This window comes from Oculina patagonica, chromosome 1, assembly GCF_052425735.1.
Source record: "Oculina patagonica isolate OP01 chromosome 1, crgOcupat, whole genome shotgun sequence".
Taxonomy (NCBI): domain Eukaryota; kingdom Metazoa; phylum Cnidaria; class Anthozoa; order Scleractinia; family Oculinidae; genus Oculina; species Oculina patagonica.
The window spans coordinates 16,043,022-16,066,120 of NC_135758.1; the positions used below are offsets into that span (position 1 = coordinate 16,043,022).

General features: G+C 38.1%; 2 protein-coding genes across 2 annotated transcripts; one reads left to right on the forward strand and one right to left on the reverse strand.

Annotated features, from left to right (window-relative positions):
• Positions 1 to 482: 482 nt before the first annotated feature.
• On the reverse strand, positions 483 to 13,218 carry LOC144658425 (NAD-dependent protein deacylase sirtuin-6-like). The gene is made up of 6 exons (XM_078518822.1): positions 12,957 to 13,218; positions 12,553 to 12,863; positions 8,134 to 8,283; positions 5,509 to 5,589; positions 2,035 to 2,158; positions 483 to 1,029 (listed from the first exon to the last, which is right to left on the reverse strand). Exons 1-6 carry the CDS (start codon positions 13,020 to 13,022, stop codon positions 760 to 762), a joined length of 1,002 nt encoding a protein of 333 aa, XP_078374948.1. The 5' UTR covers positions 13,023 to 13,218; the 3' UTR covers positions 483 to 759.
• Positions 13,219 to 13,268: 50 nt separating this feature from the next.
• Positions 13,269 to 22,202, forward strand: LOC144658447 (nuclear receptor 2C2-associated protein-like). The gene is made up of 4 exons (XM_078518852.1): positions 13,269 to 13,427; positions 16,561 to 16,651; positions 18,385 to 18,558; positions 19,969 to 22,202. Exons 1-4 carry the CDS (start codon positions 13,393 to 13,395, stop codon positions 20,077 to 20,079), a joined length of 411 nt encoding a protein of 136 aa, XP_078374978.1. The 5' UTR covers positions 13,269 to 13,392; the 3' UTR covers positions 20,080 to 22,202.
• The last annotated feature ends 897 nt before the right edge of the window (positions 22,203 to 23,099 follow it).

Below are 23,099 nucleotides of genomic sequence, written 5' to 3' on the forward strand. Positions count from 1 at the left end.
GCAGTCCTTACAGTTAAAGAAGAATCTTACAAGGGATGAAAACAATGTTTACGACGAAAAGCCACGATGCTTTCGTGTGACGTGCTTTGACAGGTCACACGAGGCAAAAGGAAAACTAGTTTCTAAGTATTCAAGCTGCAGAAAATTTAACACTGTGATGTAAGATCTGTTTTATTTATTTGAAGTTACCTATATAACAGATTTATGTTTCCCTAAAAATCTCCTACAGTTTAGAAAGAGAGTATACGACGTTTGTTTGTATTTCTGTCTTCATTTTTTCATATCCTATTCTTGCAAGTAACTTAAATATTGTCGGTACAATTTCATGTGACTTGTAAATATTTTTCGAAGGCTATGTATAAACACTTGGCACATCTATAAAATATATTAAAATTATATTAAAATGAAACCTGGAAGACAGTTGACAAGAGCTTTCTTGGTTGAGGTTCCAGCATAACTTATTGATTTTGAGTTTTTATGTATTGTGTAGTTTGTAAGTACGATAACAGAGAGATCAACAGTACTAATTATCTAGGCTCCGGTTGCTTGAAAGTCGATTCACACCAATCGGTTGCGGTTTTTCTCCTCTTATCTCAAAGCTTTATTAATTGCTACTTGTAAAAAATAGCAACTTGAAAGTGGCAGTGAAGGAAAAAAAGGCCGAGAAATTGCAACAATTTTTTTTTTTTTGAAATCTTAAAAAGTTAATGTGTTGTAAGTTGAAAAAAACCTAGGAACTGTCATTATGATCAGTTGTTGTTAATGGTTATCATCCTGGTCTTCATCACAGTTTCGTTTTAGTCTTTTAGCTACTGGGTTCAAGTCCTGAGATGGTCCATAATCAACCTGATGTGTTGTATCATGTCCATCATCCTCTTTCTTTACTAGATTCTCTGTTGAGTCACTGCACGAGGAAGTCGTCCACCATGGTGCTCCTGTGAAGGGCGGGATTGACAGCCCCAGTTGGTTCATGAGCTCTTCCATTACTTTATCAACATAACTGTTGATAATCAAGCTGGCTTTCTTATCCTGTGGGGTAAGAACAACATCGGATAGTATTTATTTTAGTCGCTACATGCTTTCACGAGCTCTGCTGCAAGCAAATATCTCCATTTTGTTTGGCTAATTGCTCTGATTTTCTTGGTTTTAGACAGAACCTTGTTTTCTTTAAAATGGCACCTTTTTTAAATGTTCTATCGACAGAAGGCCGAAACACGTTGGAACTACTTAAAGTTGGTACACAATGCATGCAGAAGCGATCACGTTTCACATATTTTTTAGGGTTTTTTTTTTTTAAAAAGCAGTAACATAATTAAGATTGTGAAATGAATATATGAAATTCATATATTTGTACTGCGGATATACATTTTAAGCAAATGAAAGATCATCGATCGCGAGATCGAAAGATCGCGTGAGTCGATCGATTTTGAAAGAGTATCTTTAAGAGGAAAAGATCCCTGATCCAGCCACAGCGGAGGACTTAGAGCAGTTTTACGAAATTTCTACGTCGAAGTAAGCAAGAACGATGGAAACATGTACTCGAAAACATCGCTTTGTGTCATCAGATTTAGCTTCAATAGACACTTCAAGCAAGTGCTAAATATCGACATTATAAAGGACAAGAAATTTAATGAAGGTAACCGAGTTTTTGAAGTTTAAATCAAATTTAAAAGCGAACGTTGTTGTGTATTTGTGTACTTTGCTTACTGTCAAAAATGAATAATAAAACAATTATTGAATTCGGCTTTCGTATGATATGAAGAATTATGCAGATCTCGAAGGGTGTTATCCGCCTCAGCCTTCGGCTTCGGCGCATAACACCCTCCTCGATCTGCATAATTCTTCATATCATACTCAGCCTCATCCAATAATTGCTAATTAGCTGACAACTTATGAGTGAAATGACTGTTATCCAACTGCAGCTTACATTTACAAAAGAATAAACTATAAACTCAACCAATGAATCAATCAAAACTTACAACACTCTCAGTATGATAACAAACCAAGTACTGACACTGTTCACACACTGCTTACATGTCTTGTTTTTTGAAGATTGACAACAACCAACTTTCCTCCATTTTTAACTGTGAATACTGGTAGATTGCCACTAGGTTGAATTTGAAGTGAAGTTCCTAGGCATACAGCTAAGTCAGCTTTCCTGAAATAAAGTGTTATGAAAAGTACGTTAACTATACATATGGCCATGGTCTTTCTGTATGGTTACCAGATCACCAAAACATTATTTAATAATTATTGTAGTAAATACTGATATTGCATACATACTTCAGGGCTGAACAGTGATAGAAAACAAATTTAAACAACTACAGTGGAACCCCTATATAACGATCTTCGATATAACGATATTCCCGATATAACGATGAGAATTTAGCGTACCGAGCGTAAAATCTTCCCCGATATATTGATATTACAGTATCAGTACACAGTACAAAGAGCGATAAGTAAAGACGATTACAGTCGCAACTTCACATGTTTAAGTTTAGTTTTGTTTTCCTTTTACGATTCATATATACCACAGTCATTGTCCTGTAACCTTGAAAACGGGTAATGCTTTGCAAATTGTTTAAGGACCCTGCTACGTGCTTGAAACGCTACATTTGTGAATCATGTCAGTCATTTGATACTCATTACAAGGTGAATAAAATAATATGCAGTTAAAAAGTACATTTTAATTTTACCCCGATATAACGATATTTTCGGTTATTTTACGGCCATATCGTTATATCGGGAGTTTCGATATAACGATACCTCGATATAACGATATAATTTTACTGCTCCCTTGGCATATCGTTATATCGGGGTTCCACTGTACAAATAACACGACTTGTAATCAGATGTAATTGTTTGCGTTCATTCATGGCACAAAAAATGGAAGTGAAACTACATAATTTGAAAAGTGCTAAAAACCCTTTAGTATTCAGAGTTATTATGTCAAAGGCAAAATAAAGAACACAATTGGACAGGCCATTCTGTTCCCAGTGGCCAGTGTGTAGAACAACACAATACCTTAACTTAGAAACAATAATAATGGTGATCATAGTGATAACCAGTATAAAGCTGAAGGTGTTATCTTGTATACAACAATGACAAGAGGTACCAGAACATGTAGAACAGGCAAAAGAAAACCTGCAGCATGTTCTGAATTGTAACTACACAAGAAGAAAATTTCCTTAAAATTATTTTAAACCTGTTGAAGTAAACTACCTTTAGCAAAATATGCTTTGGAATAATTGACCGAAACCTAAAAGCAAAGGGAAATTAAGAAGAATTTTCCCCACCGTAATTTAGCGGTAAGCAAACTTAAAATACTCTGCATGTCATACATGTAGTTACTTACTATGCACATGTGGAAAACAAAACTTGTAGACTTCTTTTCCTCTGATACCTACACTATCATTTATTCTCGTAAAAACAGGTCTTATAGATTTTCCTAAAAAACGAGCGCCACGAAAGCAAAATAATTGTATGAAAGTTATGAAATTTTTACCCAAGGAAATTCAAGAAAAACTAGACGAAAGTTGCTAGAATCGGAGGGTGTAATTTGCAGGTTACAGGTTGCAGGTCAGGATTTCACTTAAATGTGGAAGGAGTTGGATAGCTTTTTTTTTTGTTGTTTCACTTACGCGACAGCGCAAAAAAAAAAACGGAAGTTGAGATTTCCGGAAGACTTCGTTAAATCAAGGTTCCACTATACATTAATTTTTCAATATTTCTATTTTCTCTTAATTTTTCAAATCTTGTTAGTGAAGCTGTCTCCTCGCAAATATTCCTAAACAATTACAAACTCCTCCAAAACAAAGAATTGTGCGAGATGTTTCCATTAAGAATGCGTTAAGAGGCGGAAAAATGGCATTCAGGTGTACCCCCGCCGTAAAAGGGAGCTGACTGGACACCCACCAAGCGCCCTCTAAAGTTGTTGTTGTTTTTGTTATGTTTGAGTTTAACAGATCAGTAGCAAAGTTTATGTACAGCTAGTGTTAGAGCAACTTCAGTTGCTCGAGCTGGTGTTTACATTGGTGTTATGACATTCATCTGCAAAGCATGCGCAATCTTAATTTTCACGAATGTCCAAGCAGTTAAAATAGCCCTAGTATACATTACAACAGCAAAAACTATTATCTTGAAGTTGAATCTTTAGTTGCCGTGCTGCAAGGTTAAATTTAATAAGTCCATGTTTTAAGGTGCGTAAAGTAGTGTCGGTTGTTTAATAAGTAGCTTTAATCTCGTTATAAACTTTGATAATCAGTTTAACAAATAAGAGGCAAAGCTTATTCACGAGTTCTGAGGAATCGTGGCTGATCGCTTAGCGGAGAATTTGCACGAAAGTCCGGGAAATTTAAATGGCTTTATGTTAATTATTGTTGAGATCAGCAGGGATGCGAGAACAAAAATTATTATCGCGAACTTGAACCTTCAGTTGTCGCACATTGTAAAGTCAAAGTAGTGCCGATTGTTTAGAAGTAACTTGAATAATAAACGTGGTTAATAAGTTTGACAGATCAGTGGCAAAGCTTATTCATAGCTCGTATCGAATCATGCCTGATCGTTAGACTTCTACTTCAGTTGTCTACGTTGATGTTTATGTTGGTGTTATGGTTATGGTCAGCAAAGTAAATTTACACAAATGTCCGGGTAATTTAAATACTTTTATGATAATTAACATCGAGATCAACAGGGTTACAATAGCAACAATTATTATCGTGAATTTGAATCTTCTATTTTTTCAATAACAAGTCCAAGTTCTAAGGTAATCAAAGTAGTGCCGATTGTTTGAAAAGTAAATATTGAAATGTAATAAACTTTAATAATAAAGTTGACGATTCTATTTCATGTTTTCTGTCTTCTCTAGCCAATACCAAGTAAAGTTAAAGGGAAAGGTTCGGCCCAATCGACTCTATTTTATATTGTTCATGAACCAATCAAATGGGAGAAGTCCAACCTTCAACCTGCAACCTGCAAATTACACCCTCCGTGCCAGAATAGAAATTCGACAAGATCACTATTAGAGCATGCATCAATGGTGTTTACCAGGTGTTTGATGCAGTTTCATGAAGAAAATCTATAAACTCATAATCTTTGGAAGATTAAACAGCATTGTCTGGCCTCGGAAATCTAGTAAGGATAAAGTTATCCTTTGAAATGTTCAACATAAATCTGTGGTTGATCATTTTTGCCTGAGCTCAGGTCAGCTCATGCGTGCAGATTCTGAATGCTTGCATTATCAGTGCGAGCGGTTAAATAACCCTTTGGAGCCTCCTTAACAGCATTCAGTAGACTTTCAGCAATGCTTCAGTTATCTCATGCTATACTAGATTGAGAAAGAAATAAACCATTGAACACTGCTTTATAAGGGCTGGTTGTTCCTTTTTAAGTAATATTGGTTGATTGCTGACAGGGTATCAGTTGATTAGTAATACGTATTCTAGCCGCGAACGGCTTTCTCTCGGGAGCCAGTTCTTACATTATCTCTGAAATGTTTAATTTACATACCTTGAGTGATGTTCAGCCATTACAAGGTCTTTGTAAGGCAAAGAATCTTCCCAGTCAAGGATTGTGTCTCGAAGTCTCCCCCTAGGAAAATATTATAAATTAAACACATCACGTTTTGCTTTTCTGTGAGTCAGGATAACGTTCAAACTTGGAAATCAGACATTTTGATGAAAAACTGGAAACCATACTATATGGTGAGTAAAGTATGTAATCTGGTTGGAACATCTAAACACTCCCTGGCAGATTGTTCAACAGAAATTTTTTTAAAACTTCTATCAATTTTTGTGTACTTTTACTTAAAAGAATGTAAATGTATAGCCAGAGAAGACTACACTCTGAGGCAAAATGCCACAGAGAGACAACACTCAGGGAGCGGACAAACTGACGCGGAACAAGCGGAGCGCAAGAAAAAAATGCATGAAACAGACAAAAAAAAAAAAATGCCCACAACAACTGAATGCGCGGAACAAGCGGAGCGCAAGAAGAAAACAGACAAAAAAAAAAACCCCACAACACACAGGGAAAACCAACCCAACCAACCCAGCAAAAAAAAACCAACCAAACAGGCAACAGCGAGAGCGAACAGGAACCGACGAAACGGGAACCAAACGGACAAAGGAAGACAAAGGAAAACGGACAAAAGAACGACAAAAGGAAAGGAAAACAAAAGAACAACAGAACACACGAACCAACCCGCAAACCCAACAAAAAAAAACCAACCAAAACAGTGCGAAATCAACCACCGCGCCCAAGCAAAATCAGAGGCCCACTGACAAAAAAAACCACCAAGCAAAGAAAACAAAAGCCAGGCAACAAAGCAACACAAAAAACGACAGCCAATCAGAGCCAGCCAAAAGCAAAGAACCGAAGGCAAAGGGGGGAGAAGCAGACACCAGGACACACAAGCGCAAGAAGAGAAAAAACAGCAACCGAGGGAACAGAGCAAGAAGGGAGCGACAGACACCAAAAGGAAAAGAAGCGAGAAAAACAGAAACACAAGGAGGAACGAGAGGAGGGAGAGAAGGGGTCGCGTCACAGAGAAAGAAGATGGACATTGCAAGCCATAACAAAATATAAATGAAGAAAATGAAACAAGTAAATACCTATAACAACAATGATAAACAGTGATATCCGACTAAAAAAGAAAAAATGAAAAAAATAACAAAAATCAAATCGAGAAAATCACAACAGAACAGTAAAGAGAACATGAAAAACAACAGAAAACTCGCTTAAGCACTGACAAATGAAAAGAGAGAAGACCAGGGTAGAGGGGCGTTGTAGTGAGATGGAGAAATAAAATGATTTCCGCTCCGCTCCAGCGATCAGTTAAGATAAGGAGAAAAATAATTACTAAGTTCATGCATTAAATAAAATACTATGAAACGCTCCGCGTAATCCAGCGCAAAAATTCAGTAGATCAAGCGCAAAAATCAGCACTGGAAGAGTATGACTAAATCCTGGGCAAAAATTTCCTCAGAGTGTAGTACATTACTACTAGGGCCAAGCTGAACAGCGAGTTCCAGTAGACATGGTGTATATGTAATGTCAACTTGGTCAGGAATCATGACAAATTCAAACCTACCAGGGGCAAATATAGTTAAAATGTTGTACACAAGATCTCCAATAAGAGCTCCAATTAAGACAGCCAAATTGAAATGTGTACTTTTGACTTCCTTTTAACTTGTTTGGCCTATTAAGCAGTTAATTTTTAACTTTTGGGAGGGTGTAACCTACGAAAAGACAGAACATAAAAACTACTTCACATTGGTAACATGCACTGTGACCTCTCTCTAAGGCACACACCCTCAGGACCAACTTGTAGCTGTGTGCTGTAGAGTTCAGTTGCAGGCAAACACATGAAATGTGGTCAGTACCAGCTAGTCATGTCTGCTGTAAGGAATTTAATTGTACAAGTATGACAGCTGAAATGCGCTAGTCAGCCCACTACCTCTGCATCAATGCATTTGTTTGTTGCCCGGTTCAGAAGTTGGTCACATGGCTGCTTATACATTGTTCTATTGTAAGGACAGTTGTTGTCAACTTAGACTTCTCTTATAGGACATAAGTTTTTTATAAAGTGTAATAATGCTTTTACAAGACATTTCCCCAACATTCAGGTTCACTTTCTTGAATTTATGCTAATTAGTGTGCTGGACTCCAGATTGAGTCCTGGTTGCAGTCACTTAAATCTCTAAATTATTGAAGTAAAAATTTTACTGTCACTTGTATCTCTCCACCCAGTTGTAAAATGGGTACCAGTAAATTTAATGTTGGGGTAACTAGAATCAAATCCATGGAAAAGTAATTTAAACACCCCTTGTCATCTAATCACTAATCAGGGACGGCGGAGCAATTTTCTAAATGGGAGGGGGCTGACTAGTGACTTGAAGTGGGGGGGCTTAAAATACTTTTCTCTTAGTAAGTCTTTATTTTTTCGGAAATTCTGGGGGGGCTAAAGCCCCCCCAGCCCCCCCCGGCTCTGCCGTGCCTGCTAATGCTACAGAAAATGAGATAAGCTCCAGCCTGATAGGCCACTTAGCCTGAATGGAAAATTTACAAACTCTACTTAGCCTCCTATCCCCAGGGGAGTTCTTAAAAATATGTAATTATGATGGCAAAAAGTACCTGCAGTGTCCTCTGATACCTTTCCTCTCACACACCCTTCCAGTTTTCTTCAATCCAACTGTTGTTACTGCATTCCTTCTAATGTACTCTGTTTCACATCTGTCACACTTCTCAATAAACATATTACCATGGAGCTCTGAAAGCTTTGACCTGAAAATACAAGTATAAAATGAAATAAAGAATACCTTCAAGTACAAAAGAGTGGAAACATATACATTTTGAACAAAGGATACAAAAATCATGCAATTGAAAGAAAGCAGTTTTGCATTTGATGTAGCCGTAAAATCCTTTCTACTTTTCTGACAAACCTAACAAACAACTTAATGAATTACCGGTACTATAAATAAACTCCTTATAATAAGTACACTTCTCTAACAAGGACAGCTGGAGCTGGTCCTGGTAGTGCTGATTTTAGAGGAAGTTGACTGTATTTCTGCATTTCAAACATTACTGACTAGAGACTCCTGATAACTAGGACCTTTTTCTGATTTCCCTTGAAGATTGGAATTGTCCTTGGGGGACATATATAGGTTTCCAAGCAGTTTAATCAAGGATAGGGTACAGAACTCAGAGTTTTGGTTGTTCTGGAATAGGGTATCATTTGACAATACCGTGTTTCCTCAAGTAAACGCCCCTGGCATTAATTTCAAACTTGGCTTGTTGGACCCAGCATATATATAAAGCTGGTGTTTAATTGGGGTCCGATGTTCATTAATGAAGTGCAAATTTTTGTCAATTTTTCAGTTGATTTATTATTACAAATTCCCCGAAACCCAGAAAAAACTTTTAAGGTGGATGTTTTTCTTTTTTTTTTTTGTTTGTTTTTGTGTTGTGTTTATATGTTTTTTGAAAAGTAAATTTTAAAATTATGGTAAAAAAAATTTTTTAAAGTTTTTTGTGAAAACTTTTGGGCAAGTACAAATCACGGAACACTCGCCCGGTTTGGGGAGTTTGATCCAGAATATATTATTAAAAATAACCCGGCCTTACCAATCGATGAAACCGATAATCGATCGATACCAATCGATTATAATCGATGCCAATTAATCGATTGATATTGGAAATTGATGACCAATCGATGACGGAAAATTTTGTGACTTTTAATTTCATCGATTTTCATTGACTATCATCGATTATTATCGAATGCCATTGATTTTCATCGATCCTTTTTTATTAGGTTTGATTAAATATGGGTGCTATTACATCAACTCAGTGGCTCTTAAAAGCGATCAATACCTCATTTATTCCACATTTTCATGATATACTGTAATGTCTGTTATGCACCAAAAACAACATTATTAAGAAATGGGGCAAGATTACCACTAGCGTATAGATTACTTGAGCAATACAACAGCAAAAGTTGTGTTATGTGCAGGTACAATATAAGAATATAAGAATCTACAAAATACAAACTTAATCTGGGAATTAAAAACAGAAAAATTCCTTTGAAGCTAGATTTTAAAATAATAAACTTACACATTAATCTCTGCATTTAAAGGCCGAGAAACCAGCTCAGTTTTTAGGTGGTCTAATTATTGTCGATAATTGTCCACGCGGATTAGTAACTGTAAACGCGTTCCCGCACTCTCCCCTTTTTCTCTTAGCCATAAACTCCTCACCAACTTCCGGTGAAGTCGCAGCCATGTTAGCCTTTGACCACGCACTTAATAACAAGTGTAACGTCCGTTGCTTTATCCCCGGCTTTAGCCGCTTCAGCCATGTCATTTTAGGATTGCGAAAATCTATTTCCGGTTATCCTGGAGAATTGTCCTAGGGATGCCCAAGTACGCCGCAAGATATCGATAACAATCGATGAAAAACAATAGCAATTGATGACAATCGATGTAATAAAGGAAATTTTATTTGTGACTATTGATTGGTCATCGATTGGCCGATACCAATCGATATCAATTACTGGTAACTAACCATCATCGATTGATTGATTGATTTCCGATCATCAATTTTGAGATTGGTGAGGCCGGGAAAATAAGGGTAAGTTTTACTTTCCACTTTAAAATAAATTACACTGTCCACAAGCCGATGGCTTACCAACATTTTGAAATCTTCAACAGAGCTGTGTTCGGGTTCGTAAACAGACAAAAATGGCTTCCGTTTGGTGATTTTTACATGATCGACGTACTTGTACAAAGTAATACCTCTGGTCATAAATACACTGACTCGTCCACCGAGCCGTGAATCGCTGCAATCTGACCATTTCCCACTTCTTTTTCTGTACAATTTCATCGCTTTGCTTGCAAACTGCAGGAATTTGGGAATACGTATCATAAAACTGTGTTTTAACTTTTTGTAAGTGTGCATGTGTTTTTATTGTGGAGTAAGGTCTATTATTGGTGATTTTTTTGTTGAAGAAATAGATTGCAGTCTGTATCGTGATCAACCACTACAGTGGCACAGTGAGTATCAATTAAATGGTCTAAATGTGATTAAAATTTTAAATTGTATATTTTATCATTCGTGGATGGAGGGGGCAAAATTTTCCTTTTTTTAATGTAGGAGACTGGGCGAGTGAAAACTGATTTTGGCGAGTACAATTCGAAGGTCACTCGCTCAGATGGAGAGTGTTCCAAAATTTTAATTTCCGACCCTGTTTATCTAGACAGGTTAAACACATCCCGAAGAGCAACGCCCTATGTCTGTTTATTTTTTTACCCCTGCCTCAAAGGCTGACAAATAGCCAATTAACCCTTTAAGACCAACATCAAATTTCTCCTCCCATTTTCCAGAGAAAAGATAACGAGGATCAATAAAACATCACCAGAGCCAGGTTGCATTCTGCGAGGTCACGCTGAAGATCTTTGGCGAGGATTTCAAACTTGTGTGGCGTACTGGTGTACGATCGTAATCGGCACCTTTTAACTGGCGTTCAATAGACCATTTGCATTATGACGTAAAAGCGCAAGGAATTCTGGTAGTTGTAGTTAGGTTCCGGGAATTTGAATCGTCATCAAGCTCGCAGCCCAAGAAAATGTGATGGAAGTAAAGAAAATTACTCTCACGAGACGTCCCTGGGGCTCATAAAGCGGAAAAAGCACCCCAGTATAAAACCAAGTTCGTTAAAAGGAAAAAGAGTTATGCAAGAAATTGTTTTTTCTGGTTCGTGAAGTTCCAGTGTTTCCTCCACTAACGTCCGCGCGGTTTTAATTAAATTCCTAAAACTTTTGCTTGCCAGTTCAAATAATTCGAGACGCAATTTTTACCCTCTAAAAGAGAGACAGTACATGATGTCTACACCGTAAAATCTGAGGCTACCACGAGTCTCACAAGTTCGCACAACAAGAATGGAAAAAATTTCTCGCACGCCCCCCACCATTACTCCCGAGTTGACATCCACAAAAAAGGAACTTAAAATATTAAGGGGGTGAGATAAAATCAGATTTTAAAAATATGAACACCCTTCGTGAGTATTTTTTTTTATAAAAATGTTTAGCTTTAAATAAAAAGAAAAATACCCAAGGATTATAAAAATATTACTAAAAAAAAGTTAAAAGTTTTTCCTCCGCCCCCCAAAAAACTGCCAAAAGAGCGTCTCCGTGCGCTTGACGCAAAGTTGCAAAGAAAAGAGAATGAGTAGTTGAAATATAGTTTGAGAAGATCAATGTTTGGACCACAGTACAAAAGTCAAATAAAATAAAAGCTTCAAAAAAAAGGCAAAAACAAAGCGTCACTCTCCAAAGTGAGTTTCACAACATGGAGACAGCCACCACAGTTCTCCAGTGCTCTGTGTCGCATAGGCAGAAGTAACCACCCCTCTAGAGATCGACCAAAAAAAAAATAATTCACCTGCAACGACCTACGGACCCCCTAAAAAACTCGCCGAGAAAAAGCACCGCGCAAAAAAAGATAGTGTGCCCCCACCACATTTAGCCCCGCAACCTGTTAGTGCGGAAAGGAAAGGCTAAAAACGAAGAAGGGCCGCGAGAATGACCCAAGCCCCGCCACACAAACCTGACTCTAAAACAAGAAACCATCCAAAGCACATCCAATAACAGGGAACGAAAAAATAATTGTATAAACAAATTTCGAAGCGACAAAGAGCGTAAGCAGCCAACTCAGATCAAATAAAAAAAAAGTCCTGAGTCCACCACGTGCTGCCCTTAGCCAATCCTAAGGAGAAATGGTTTTCCCGCGAACTTAACTACACTACCAGAAGTCTGCGCCGTCATAATGCAAATGGTCTATTGACTTATTTTAGGTATGGATAATTAAGGACCTTGGCTTAGACCTTAAAAAAAATTGGTGTACCTTTGGCATGCCGTGTACATGGAATGCACCCTGGCACCACAGCAAAATTGCTCTGATCTTTACACAAATTCTCCCAACTAATACTATCAGAAAATAAATATTGAAGTCAGTCAGGAGTGTTTGTATGTGGTAGTGGAGCTCACATGGTTAAAATACCTTGAAAGTCCTGACTTCAAGTGTAACCCGTCCACATTTTGACTCACAACATACTGAACAACATTTTCTTCCACAAGCTTGACCAAAGCCATGTGTGTGAGCGATGGTTTGGCGTCATCAAATGTAGTCTCCATTTGAGGACTTATTCCTTTTTCTTCTAACGTCCATACTCCTTTTGGTCCTCTAAAGTCAGGAATTCCCGCTGATGTACTTACACCCGCTCCTGTGTGAAATACAATGTGTTTTGATTCGCGAACAAGCTTGGTGAACTCTGCCATCTTGTGATCAAACTGCTCAGGGGAGTCGAAAACCTAAAGCAGTAAATTAAATACGAAAGATTATCCGTAGTAAGAATGTCGTCTTTTGTTGGTGAAAAAAATTACAATCAGTGTAAGATACTGTACCTCAGGTAAGCCGCATTTTCCTTTGTGTGGATAATAAGAAAGGCCGGCTGCGTAGTTCACTGACATATTACGCTGACATGTAAAACTTTTGAACACTTGCGATGCTGTCAGTATTTCAGACAGCTGAGTTGCAAGGAATCCGGACACTTGCCGTCAGGACTTTCGTGCTCGTGGGGTCTTAAAAATATAATTTTATCCCCGCCGGTGTTTTTCCCAAAACACCTATCGTCCGAACTAGAGGTCCTCCATTTTGTTGTCACAATGGCCAACCACAATGTACCGCTATGTGATTGTTACACCACGTACTTAAACGGAGATATCGATCAACCGCTAACCAAGTTGGCGACTACGGTGCTAATCGGTGCTTTGTCTTGCTTTGTCCCAACAACGTTGGCCAGGACGGGAGGTGCCTTTGTGCCTGTGCCGGGTGGATGCAATGTCTTCATTAGTAAAAGAAAACACAAGAGTGAGGTAACCATAATTAAGGTATATGTTAGACGTTATGTTTATACACACCACGATTTCCCAGTACTGATTACATTCTTACATAAAGCTTTATACCATAACCGAGAGAATTCTCGCGCGCTGATTGGTCCAAAGTTATGGTCGATGAGAGTTTATATAATAACCTGAATTCTACGCGCATTTTGATTGGTTCTTACTTATGATCTATTAGAGTACAGACGCATAGATGACGTCACGCGGTGGTGTGACTTCGCATGTGTGATGTCATCTGTGATCTATAACTGAACAGACGCACGGCAAAATGGAAATATCTATTTGTTAAAGATGAATTACAGTCCGTACTGCGCAATCTCGGCTGCAATGTTTATGTGAGCCTCACAAACAAAGCAAAACTAAAAATTACGTGACAAACTTACCTGTTTCTTCATTAATAACGCCAGATATCCTTGCAGAACAAATAATAACAAGTAGAAGAACCTTGACGCTATTTCAAACCGACGTTTCAGCTCATCGGAAATTTTGAACGAAGCGCCGAACTGTAATGGCAGACTAAAAACACTTCATGTATGCTGTCAACGAAGTGCAACGTTTTAACGAATTCAAAACAAAAACGAAAACAAACCCCGAGTCTGCGCAGTACGGACTGGAAATCAGCTTTAAGTAGACCATGGAAAAATATGGTGGATTTGTTAAGTAGCTCTAAGGTCCCATATTAAGGAGGCCCCATTAGGGGGGTCCGAGTATTCCGTATCCCATTAATTTTTGGCCTAAATATCCAGTATCCCATTAATTCTTGAAAAACTTTGAAGTTTGATATCCCACAATCTCTTTTCTTAATATCCTGTATCCCTATAATTTTTACCTGAAATATCCTGTATCCCTATAATTTTTTCCCCAAATATCCCAAATATCCCCAAAACCCCTAATGGGGCCTCATTAAGGGAGGTCCTTCTTACTTCACAGACAGAGCGTTTGCCAGGAGACTTTTGAAAATGCGTTCTGTGGTTAGCGATTTTTGGAGCATTTTGTCACCTACCATATTTACTTGAATAAGCGCCGTGGCGCTTATTAAATTTTTTCGTGCCTCAAGTGCAGCGCTTATTCGAGGGCGGTGCTTATTTGAGGGTGGCGCTTATTTAAAAATTGGACGCCACAAACAATCGAATATAGATGAAACTTATACAGTAACAAAAAGAAGGGACTTTTGATTGTCAGTATTCGTCTCTTACGGAAGAGAGTTTTTGCGCTTGCTGTCCCGACAAAGTTCACAGCCTTCACAACGTTAACAGAACTATGTATTGTAAGAATTTTGGATAGAAAAAATAATGGGTGAGCGGTAAAGTGTAATAACTTTGAACTGTGAAACATCGCTTTTAACTAAAAGAAATTTACAAGGCTGTTTTAGAGTTGCTTTATAGTGCTATTTTTAGTTACACGGAATTCCTCAAAAAAGCGCCTCATCGTGACTGCGGCGCTTATTCAGGGGCGGTGCTTATTAACTTCTTGGTCCCAAATGTGGCGCTAATTATTTGAGGGTGGCGCTTATTCAGGGACGGCGCTTATTCGAATAAATACGGTACTCAATATATCTCATCACCAGAGCCTGCTTTTCTTTTAGTCAGCACCAAGAATACACACAGTGCTAATCTAATCTCCCGAGGGGGGGGGGGGAGAGACTTAGAGAGATGGGGTACTCCACTAAAATACGGGTATGTGCCGACCAACGGGGCTGTGGTTCTGGGCTCCCGGTCTAGAATGGGATATCCATTTTTAGAGACAATTCCTAGAACGGGATATAATATTTCAAATGCATAAAAGTTTCAAATTATCAGCAACCAAAAGAAAACTGGACAGGGCACTGATTGGTCAGCTAGTTAATTTACATAATGTATGCAAAATATAACACTTCATTACACGAACAGAAAAAAAAAACCTGGATGTTAATTATTGCAGACTAAAAGTTCACTGGGAGAAGAATCATGAAGCTACACCGAAGCTAATAATATGTTACCATTTACATAGTTTCTCGCTTTATATGTACCGGTAACTGGAAAACAAAACAAGATTGTTTTATGAAACAGATGAATGACCTCAAAGATGTACAGAAAGGATGTGCCACTGCGGTTGTTATTATAATATTAAATAAAGATAAATTTTGACACCCTGATGGGTTTTATTGTTGACACTTTGACAGGCAATGAAAAGAACAAGCATCAAAATGTGAAAATTATACAGATAACCTGAACCAGTCTCAACCAAAACATACAAAAAACAGAATTTGTGGAACAACAGGAAAGAGAAGAAATAAAAGTGTCTTTCAGAAGACTTGTTATGATCCTTGCAGTATATTTATGGCCCCAATACCTCCGAGAGATGCACTCATGTTCCAAAACAATGTCATGATTTCACAGCTTATTTATACAAATCTTACTAATATATTGCAACTCGTATAGGGATTCCTTTCGCAATGTAGTTGTCCGCTGTAAAGGTCCTTGACTGCCTTGAAAGTGTTTGTTATCAAGCAAGTAATGAACGGTTGAAAATGAAAACATAGTTATGCAAGACCAACTGTGTGGAGAAATCTAACAAGGGGTTGACGTTATCAGTATGGAATTTCCTGCCGTGAATCGCAGACGTCTCTCTTCGCATTTTGCACATAGTAGCGAGAGGGATGAAAGACTGCATGCTTGCTAAATGTCAACAAATTAGACTTTCTCATTCAAAGAGACGCATTTTATTTGCGAGCTATTAACTGAACTTAAATGTGCAAACTGACTATGTCCAGGCAAAAGTATTTAAATGCCTAATGAATTTTTATGCTAATTTGTTATTGTTATGCAAATCTCTTGAGACTTTAAAACTGATAATTTAAACACTTTGTTACTTAGTCAAGTCTGATAATGGCATCTTGAAAATACGGAAATGCCAGCTTTTTAATTTTTTGCAAATTTTGTTACCTTTATAAATGTAGCCTTTTACTTTTTGTGGAGAAACCTTGCAGGTACTGTAAAAGATATTTGTGTATAGCAGAATTGGTGTTATCACTCCTACATGTCAATATTCCAGTATATATATTGGTAAGTGTACTTTAAAAAGTGTTTTTTTTCTTATATCCCTTATCTCTATTCTTATTTTAAAGAGTCAGCTCTGTTTTAAACCGAGATAATATCCAGTTTGGAAAGAAATACATGTTTGATAGAAATGAGGACACATGCTGGAATTCAGATCAGGTAAGTACATTTCTTGGATTTTTAACACTTTTTAAACAGTCCCAACATTTTTTCTGATCTGAAATACTGAGGAACAGGATTAGGAGGGTTCCCAATAGGGTTTTCGGATCCCGCCATCCCGGCTAAAATTTTCCATCAATCCCGTAATCTCGAAGGTTTTTATTGGCTTATCCCGATCCCGACCATTTATTGTTTTTTAATCCATTGCCTCGACGATAAAAGGCCTTTCAGTGGGTACATATTCTCTCCCAGCGCTGGTCTTGAAGTCTTTGGTCATCGACAATAATCATATATCTTTCTTTCCGTGTTACTGGCACGTGGAAAACACGGGTAACTTGTGTAAGTCACAGTTTGTGCGGCTTTTCGCGACGTTCACGAAGATCACAACTTGATTTTCTATACAAGTAAATTATTTTCTTGTCATCGAACTTTCCTGATTTTGTTTCTTTTAAGTGACATTTCCCGATTCCCGTCTCGTAAAAAAGCCAATTCACGTGTCCCGTTCATAATCTCAATCCCGAATCTCACTCCCTCTTACATCTAAAATCCCAGATCTCGGCCTTCTTATAAGCCAAATCCCGGATCCCGAAAAACCTATTGGGGACCCTCGATTAGGCGTGAGACACTTCCTTAAATAATAATGTTAAAGTGAAAATAAACTCACTATATACACTCAGGTACAATGCAATTGTTCTTTTCCAGACTGAGAAACCCACAAGCCTGCTTGTGACTTTAATAATGCTTGATATGGGATGTTCTTTGGGTTTGAAAAAGATAAACGATGGGTTTAGGTGTAGAGCTTACAATGAAAACGTTGGGCTGTAGAAGCGTGGAGTTTAGAATGAAAACGTTGAGCCGTAGAACCGTAAAGTTTACAATGAAAACGTTGGGCTGTAGAAGCGTGAAGTTTAGAATGAAAACGTTGAGCCGTAGAACCGTAGAGTTTACAATGAAAACGTTAGGCTGTAGAACCGTAGAGTTTAGAATGAAAACGTACAGCCGTAGAAGCGTAAAATTTAGAATGAAAACGTAGAGCCGTAGAACCGTAGAGTTTAGAATGAAAACGTACAGCCGTAGAACCGTAGAGTTTAGAATGAAAACGTACAGCCGTAGAAGCGTAGAGTTTAGAATGAAAACGTTAGGCTGTAGAAGCGTAGAGTTTAGAATGAAAACTTAGAGCCGTAAAAGCGTAGAGTTTAGAATGAAAACGTAGAGCCGTAGAAGTGTACAGTTTAGAATAAAAATGTAGAGCCGTAGAAGCGTAGAGTTTAGAATAAAAACGTTGAGCCGTAGAAGCGTACAGTTTAGAATGAAAATGTAGAGCCGTAGAAGCGTAGAGTTAGAATAAAAACGTAGAGCCGTAGAAGTGTAGAGTTTAGAAAGAAAACGTAGAGCCGTAGAAGCGTAGAATTTAGAATGAAAACGTAGAGCTATGGAAGTGAAGAGTTTATAAAGAAAACGTGAAGCATTCATAACGAAAAATTTAGAATGAAAACGCCTGTACTAATCTACGGCTATACGCATTTCGAAGAGCTACTGTCTTATCTGTGAGAACTGTACTAACGTAGAAGCGTAGAGCTCTACGAAAATTTCTACGCCTATTCGGACCTCATAAAACGTGCCGGGTATATCTCCCCCACCACCACCCACATCACTTTGGTTTCTCCCAAGGCTACGGGTAATGAGACATTTTGTAGACTTTGCTAAGTGATATTTTTTGGAATATCTTACAGGGTTTACCTCAGTTTGTTATCTTGGAATTTCCTGAAGAAACTTGTGTAAAGGAAATTCAGATTCAGTTTCAAGGTGGATTTGTTGGAAAGGAATGTTGTCTTGAAGGTGGACCATCATCCAACAGCCTAACACCATTTTTTGAATTTTATCCTGATGATCTTAACACTCTACAAGTATCCTTTGACTGTTAGCTTAGTTGTCTTGTTATATACTCTGCCCCAAGGCTTAAGGAATGTCCATGTATAATACACCATTTGAATACCATAAATGATCTAGGTAATTAATGCCCACTCTCAAATAAATGCCTCGTATCTAATACACACCTTCCCTGAGGTGTAAAATTGGTATTAGATGCCCCCCTCTTATTAACGCCCCGTCTCTAGTAGAAGCAACCACCCCCCCCCCCCCCACCCCAAAGAATCGCCTCAAAAACCAAGGAAACACTCCATAAAGAAAAATCAAGCAATTTATTTAATGTCTTGCTTGACTCGGACATGGAAGAGGCCAACACTTCCATGGCCAACATGGTTGACCCCGGTGACGATTCATACATTGCCATCAAACTATGAACGTCAAAAAAAAAAGTTTCAAAAGTTATCGTTTAGGTTTTAATTGACTAGTTTTTATATCTGATTTTTTAACCTTTTACTATATTTTTATACGATTCACCTTAGTTAAATTTTTTTTGTATATATTTCATTCATTTTTATTTTATTTTATACAGGGCTCCATTGCAAAGCACTGATGTGAAATGGACCTCCTGTTTAAATATTATTATTATTGTTATTATTATTATTATTATTATTATTATTATTATTATTATTATTATTATGTGTGTGTATCTCCGTATATAGTGGGTGTGCCCTAACCTATAGCTACTGGGGGGGTAATTGTGCAGCTCTCAGTGTCATGATTTATTTCAGTTATGTTGCATCTCACATATGTATCAGGAAAAAAGTTTCAAGAGTTATAGTGGTGGTTATTTAAGTCACAAATAAGGAAGAGGATCAATTTGATGTTTTTAAAATGCAGATCTTTCAAAGGCAATTTTTGGTGGCAAAAATTTCAATTCAATTTGGACAAGTACCGTATTTATTCGATTAAGCGCCCAACCTCGAATAAGCGCCCACCTCGAATAAGCGCCCACCCTGAAGGTAGGAAAAGTTAATAAGCGCCCAGCCTCGAATAAGCGCCCACCCCAGTCACCCCACAAAAAAACTGAAGTGCACAAGAGGAGTATTGAATATTGAAATTGACTAAGTACTACTAAGAAGACTTCCCCCGTGACCGAGTTTTCTTAATATTTTTCAGAAACTTTCAATGAACAGTCTAAATTTTGCTGTATTTTGCCTCAAAAATAAACTTACTTTTTGCTGAAAATCGCCAAAATTTAATAAGCGCCCAGCCTCGAATAAGCGCCCACACTCAAGGTCCAAAAATTAAATAAGCGCCCAGGGCGCTTAATCGAATAAATACGGTATTGACCAAGTTATGACATTATGTGCCAAATGGCACTTTTAGGGCTTAAAAGGGTTTAACAAAGAACCTTTATTATTTTTACCTCCTTAACACTGAGTCTTCAGATTTTTCCAATCACAAGTTCAAGAAGATTAAAAGTTTTAAAGCTTGTATTTAAAAGTAGTACCGATCTCTTTGGAAGAATTACTGTCTATAAGTTAGATGTGTTGGGTTGATACATATTTTTGTCATTCTTCAATAATTAAGATAACCAAATAGATAATGCCAGTGGGCATGATAACAGAAAAGTAGTGAAAGTATGGTCGTCCACAAATATCACCGTTTAATGGCTTTAATTTACACCCACATATTTATAAGAACAAGTGATTAAAAACATCAGGCTGAAATTTAGCCAATAAAGCACCATATATATTAACCCATTGGCTCCTGTGCCGGCCTAAACCGGCACAGGAGCCGAACAATTGTTATTTAAGCTTTGTTTCCTTCTTACTCAGTAAACTTTCCATTTGCAAGCTTTTTTTCAACGTTCCCTCGAATGACAACACAAAACTTGTTATAATTCTGCCATATTTATTATAGTAAATAAAGTAACTTCTTATAATAGCGATGCAATTTTGCATTCTATGCAGGCCTCTAAATTATTACAGAAATTTACTATAATTCATTGCAAAGCTTCTCGTAAACAAAAGACCTGACTAAAGACAGCGTCTTACTACGGATCCTGTTAGCAATGAATCGAAAACGTTAATCTTGTTTGAGTTGCGGCTTTAAAAATCGCTCTAAAACGAGAATTCAGTCTTAATCAACGTCGAAATGAAACAAATTCTAAATTCTTATTTTCTAATTACGCCTTAATATGAACAAAAACAGTTGCAACTAACGGTAACGTTGCTTTGGGCCGTGTTGAGATTTTGCAATGCGCATGCATGCTGTGTTTGGTAAACACCGAGACTTACCTTGTCTATTCGTCTTTTCAATGTTCATGAAATATTCGTTTTAACATTTACCGTAATGATTCGATTTAGCGCCCTCCTTCCAATAAGCGCCCCCTTTCGAATAAGCGCCCCCCCCTTCGAATGTGTTTTTGTTAATAAGCGCCCCTATTCCAATAAGCGCCCCCATTCTAATGAGCGCCCCCTATTGTGGATAACTGCCCCTACTGAAGTCATCGACGTCAAATAGATAAACACATGAAAATTTACCATACCGTACATGTATATATTTGCTGCTAAAATGAACAGTTCTTTTAAAAGTAGCTGAACTTTCAACAATTTGCTACTTTTACAGTTTCTGTCATTGTTAGTTATCTTAATACTTATTAAAGTTTTGTTTTAAATATATTTGGTTGTTTCTCGAAAATTAAGTAAGCGCCCTGTCTCGAATAAGCGCCCTCCCTTGAGGTGCCAAAAGTAAATAAGCGCCCAGGGCGCTAAATCGAATCATTACGGTAATCGTCTTTTCTTTTATTCGTTTACGACTCCAGGAGTACAATAGCAAAGTATGATTACTTTTGACGGGGGGTCAAAATCCACTAGCAAATATGAACTCCTGGAGGTCCATATCTGCTAGCGGATTTTGCCCGGGGGGTCAATATCGGCTAGTGGATTTTGACCGGGGGGTCAAAATCCAGGGGGGGTCAAAATCGGCTTGGACACCGGCCGTGACGAACGTTGCTCTTTGTTCCACTTGTGACGTCATCATCTTTGATCAAAAGAGGCATCATTTATATTCAATCGCCGTGGGAGGAAAAGTATTTTCAAACCGAAAATTGTTCAATACTCTCGAAATGATACAACCCGTGAATGCCACTGCACGACCCGTGTGATCCATACGGCCCGTGCAGATCATGAAACAATGGTTTACGGATCATACAGATGGTGACCTGCATATGGTTAGTAAGACGCAGAACTGCATTAATTGCCCCCGCAGGGCTTTGACCCAGAGGCCAAAGCCCGAGGAGGCATTATAGTGATCCCCACGTATAAGTAGTTACAGAAGAAAAAAAACAGAGGAAATACATGGGGAAATACAGTGCATACAGTCAGAACACAGGTACCCCAAGCTCTATGGGAGATATAAATCGCGTGACCTTTGTTCAGCGTTGTGTGAGTGTTGTAATTTAAGCGTCACGGCGGCCATTGTGTAACAGTGAAATTATAAGGATTTGTATGGGAAATATCAATTTCTGCTTTAATTAAACAAATGCGAACTAGTTTTTTTTTTTTTTTAAAAAAATCTTACCTAAAGTCCTCCGGAGCGATTTAGACTGTATTTAGCGCGATTCTAGTGAGTTTTAGTTTCATTGCCTTTCTCTCTATAAAGGATATATATGTATGAGGATGATTTGTCACCATTTTAGTGCTACGGGGTAAAAAAGATAAAAAAAGAAAAAACCCCGACCTCTCTGGGATTTTAATTCACAACCTCAGGCATGACATCTATGGTCTTTTGGCTCGTCACAGAATCTTTCTCATACTTATCCTCCTCGCGTTTAGTGAGTTATAAGCATGGTAACTGTAGTGAGCCATACTACAAGTAGGCCCACCATATCGTTTTTTGCCAATGCCTGCCTACCTTGGGTCTATTTTACCCATAGGTCGAACGCACTCCCCTAATCTCTGATTACTACTAGTAAATAGACGTTATATGGAAGCCTCCTACGCAGACGTTCTTTTGGATTGCGTGACGAGCCTAAAGAATCTCTGTGTCACTATATTTGCTGCCGCAGCGAAGTGAGCCTGAAGCGAACGAGCGAGGCAGCTCTCTAATCGGCAAAAGGATTACTTTATAGGGCTTGCAATCGCTTTTTTCTTCAAAACGCAAGGAATTGTGGTCGGCGGAAAGATCAAAGGCGCAAGGAATTGTGGTTATGCGCGAACGGAAGATTTAGGATGCGCATCAAAGTCCTGGTTGTGCTGACTGTAGAAGCCACAGTTCATTCTGCAATACAGGAAGATAAACAGTCCACGTGCCGCGCGTGCGACATCGGAAAAATGAACCTTCATCACTAGAGGAATAACGAATGGAGACCAAAGGAAATGATTTCTAACGTTGCTGAATGCTTTGCATTTCAATGTTGAAAGGAAGGAAATTCGCCTTCCAGGGCTTGCTCTTGGGTCATTGCAGATGTAAGCGAGTGGGAAAAGCAACTGTTTTCACGAGACAAACAACCACCTGAAACGTCTGCTTTCACTCACTGTAATGAATCCATTCAGTTTAACAATAAGTAACACAA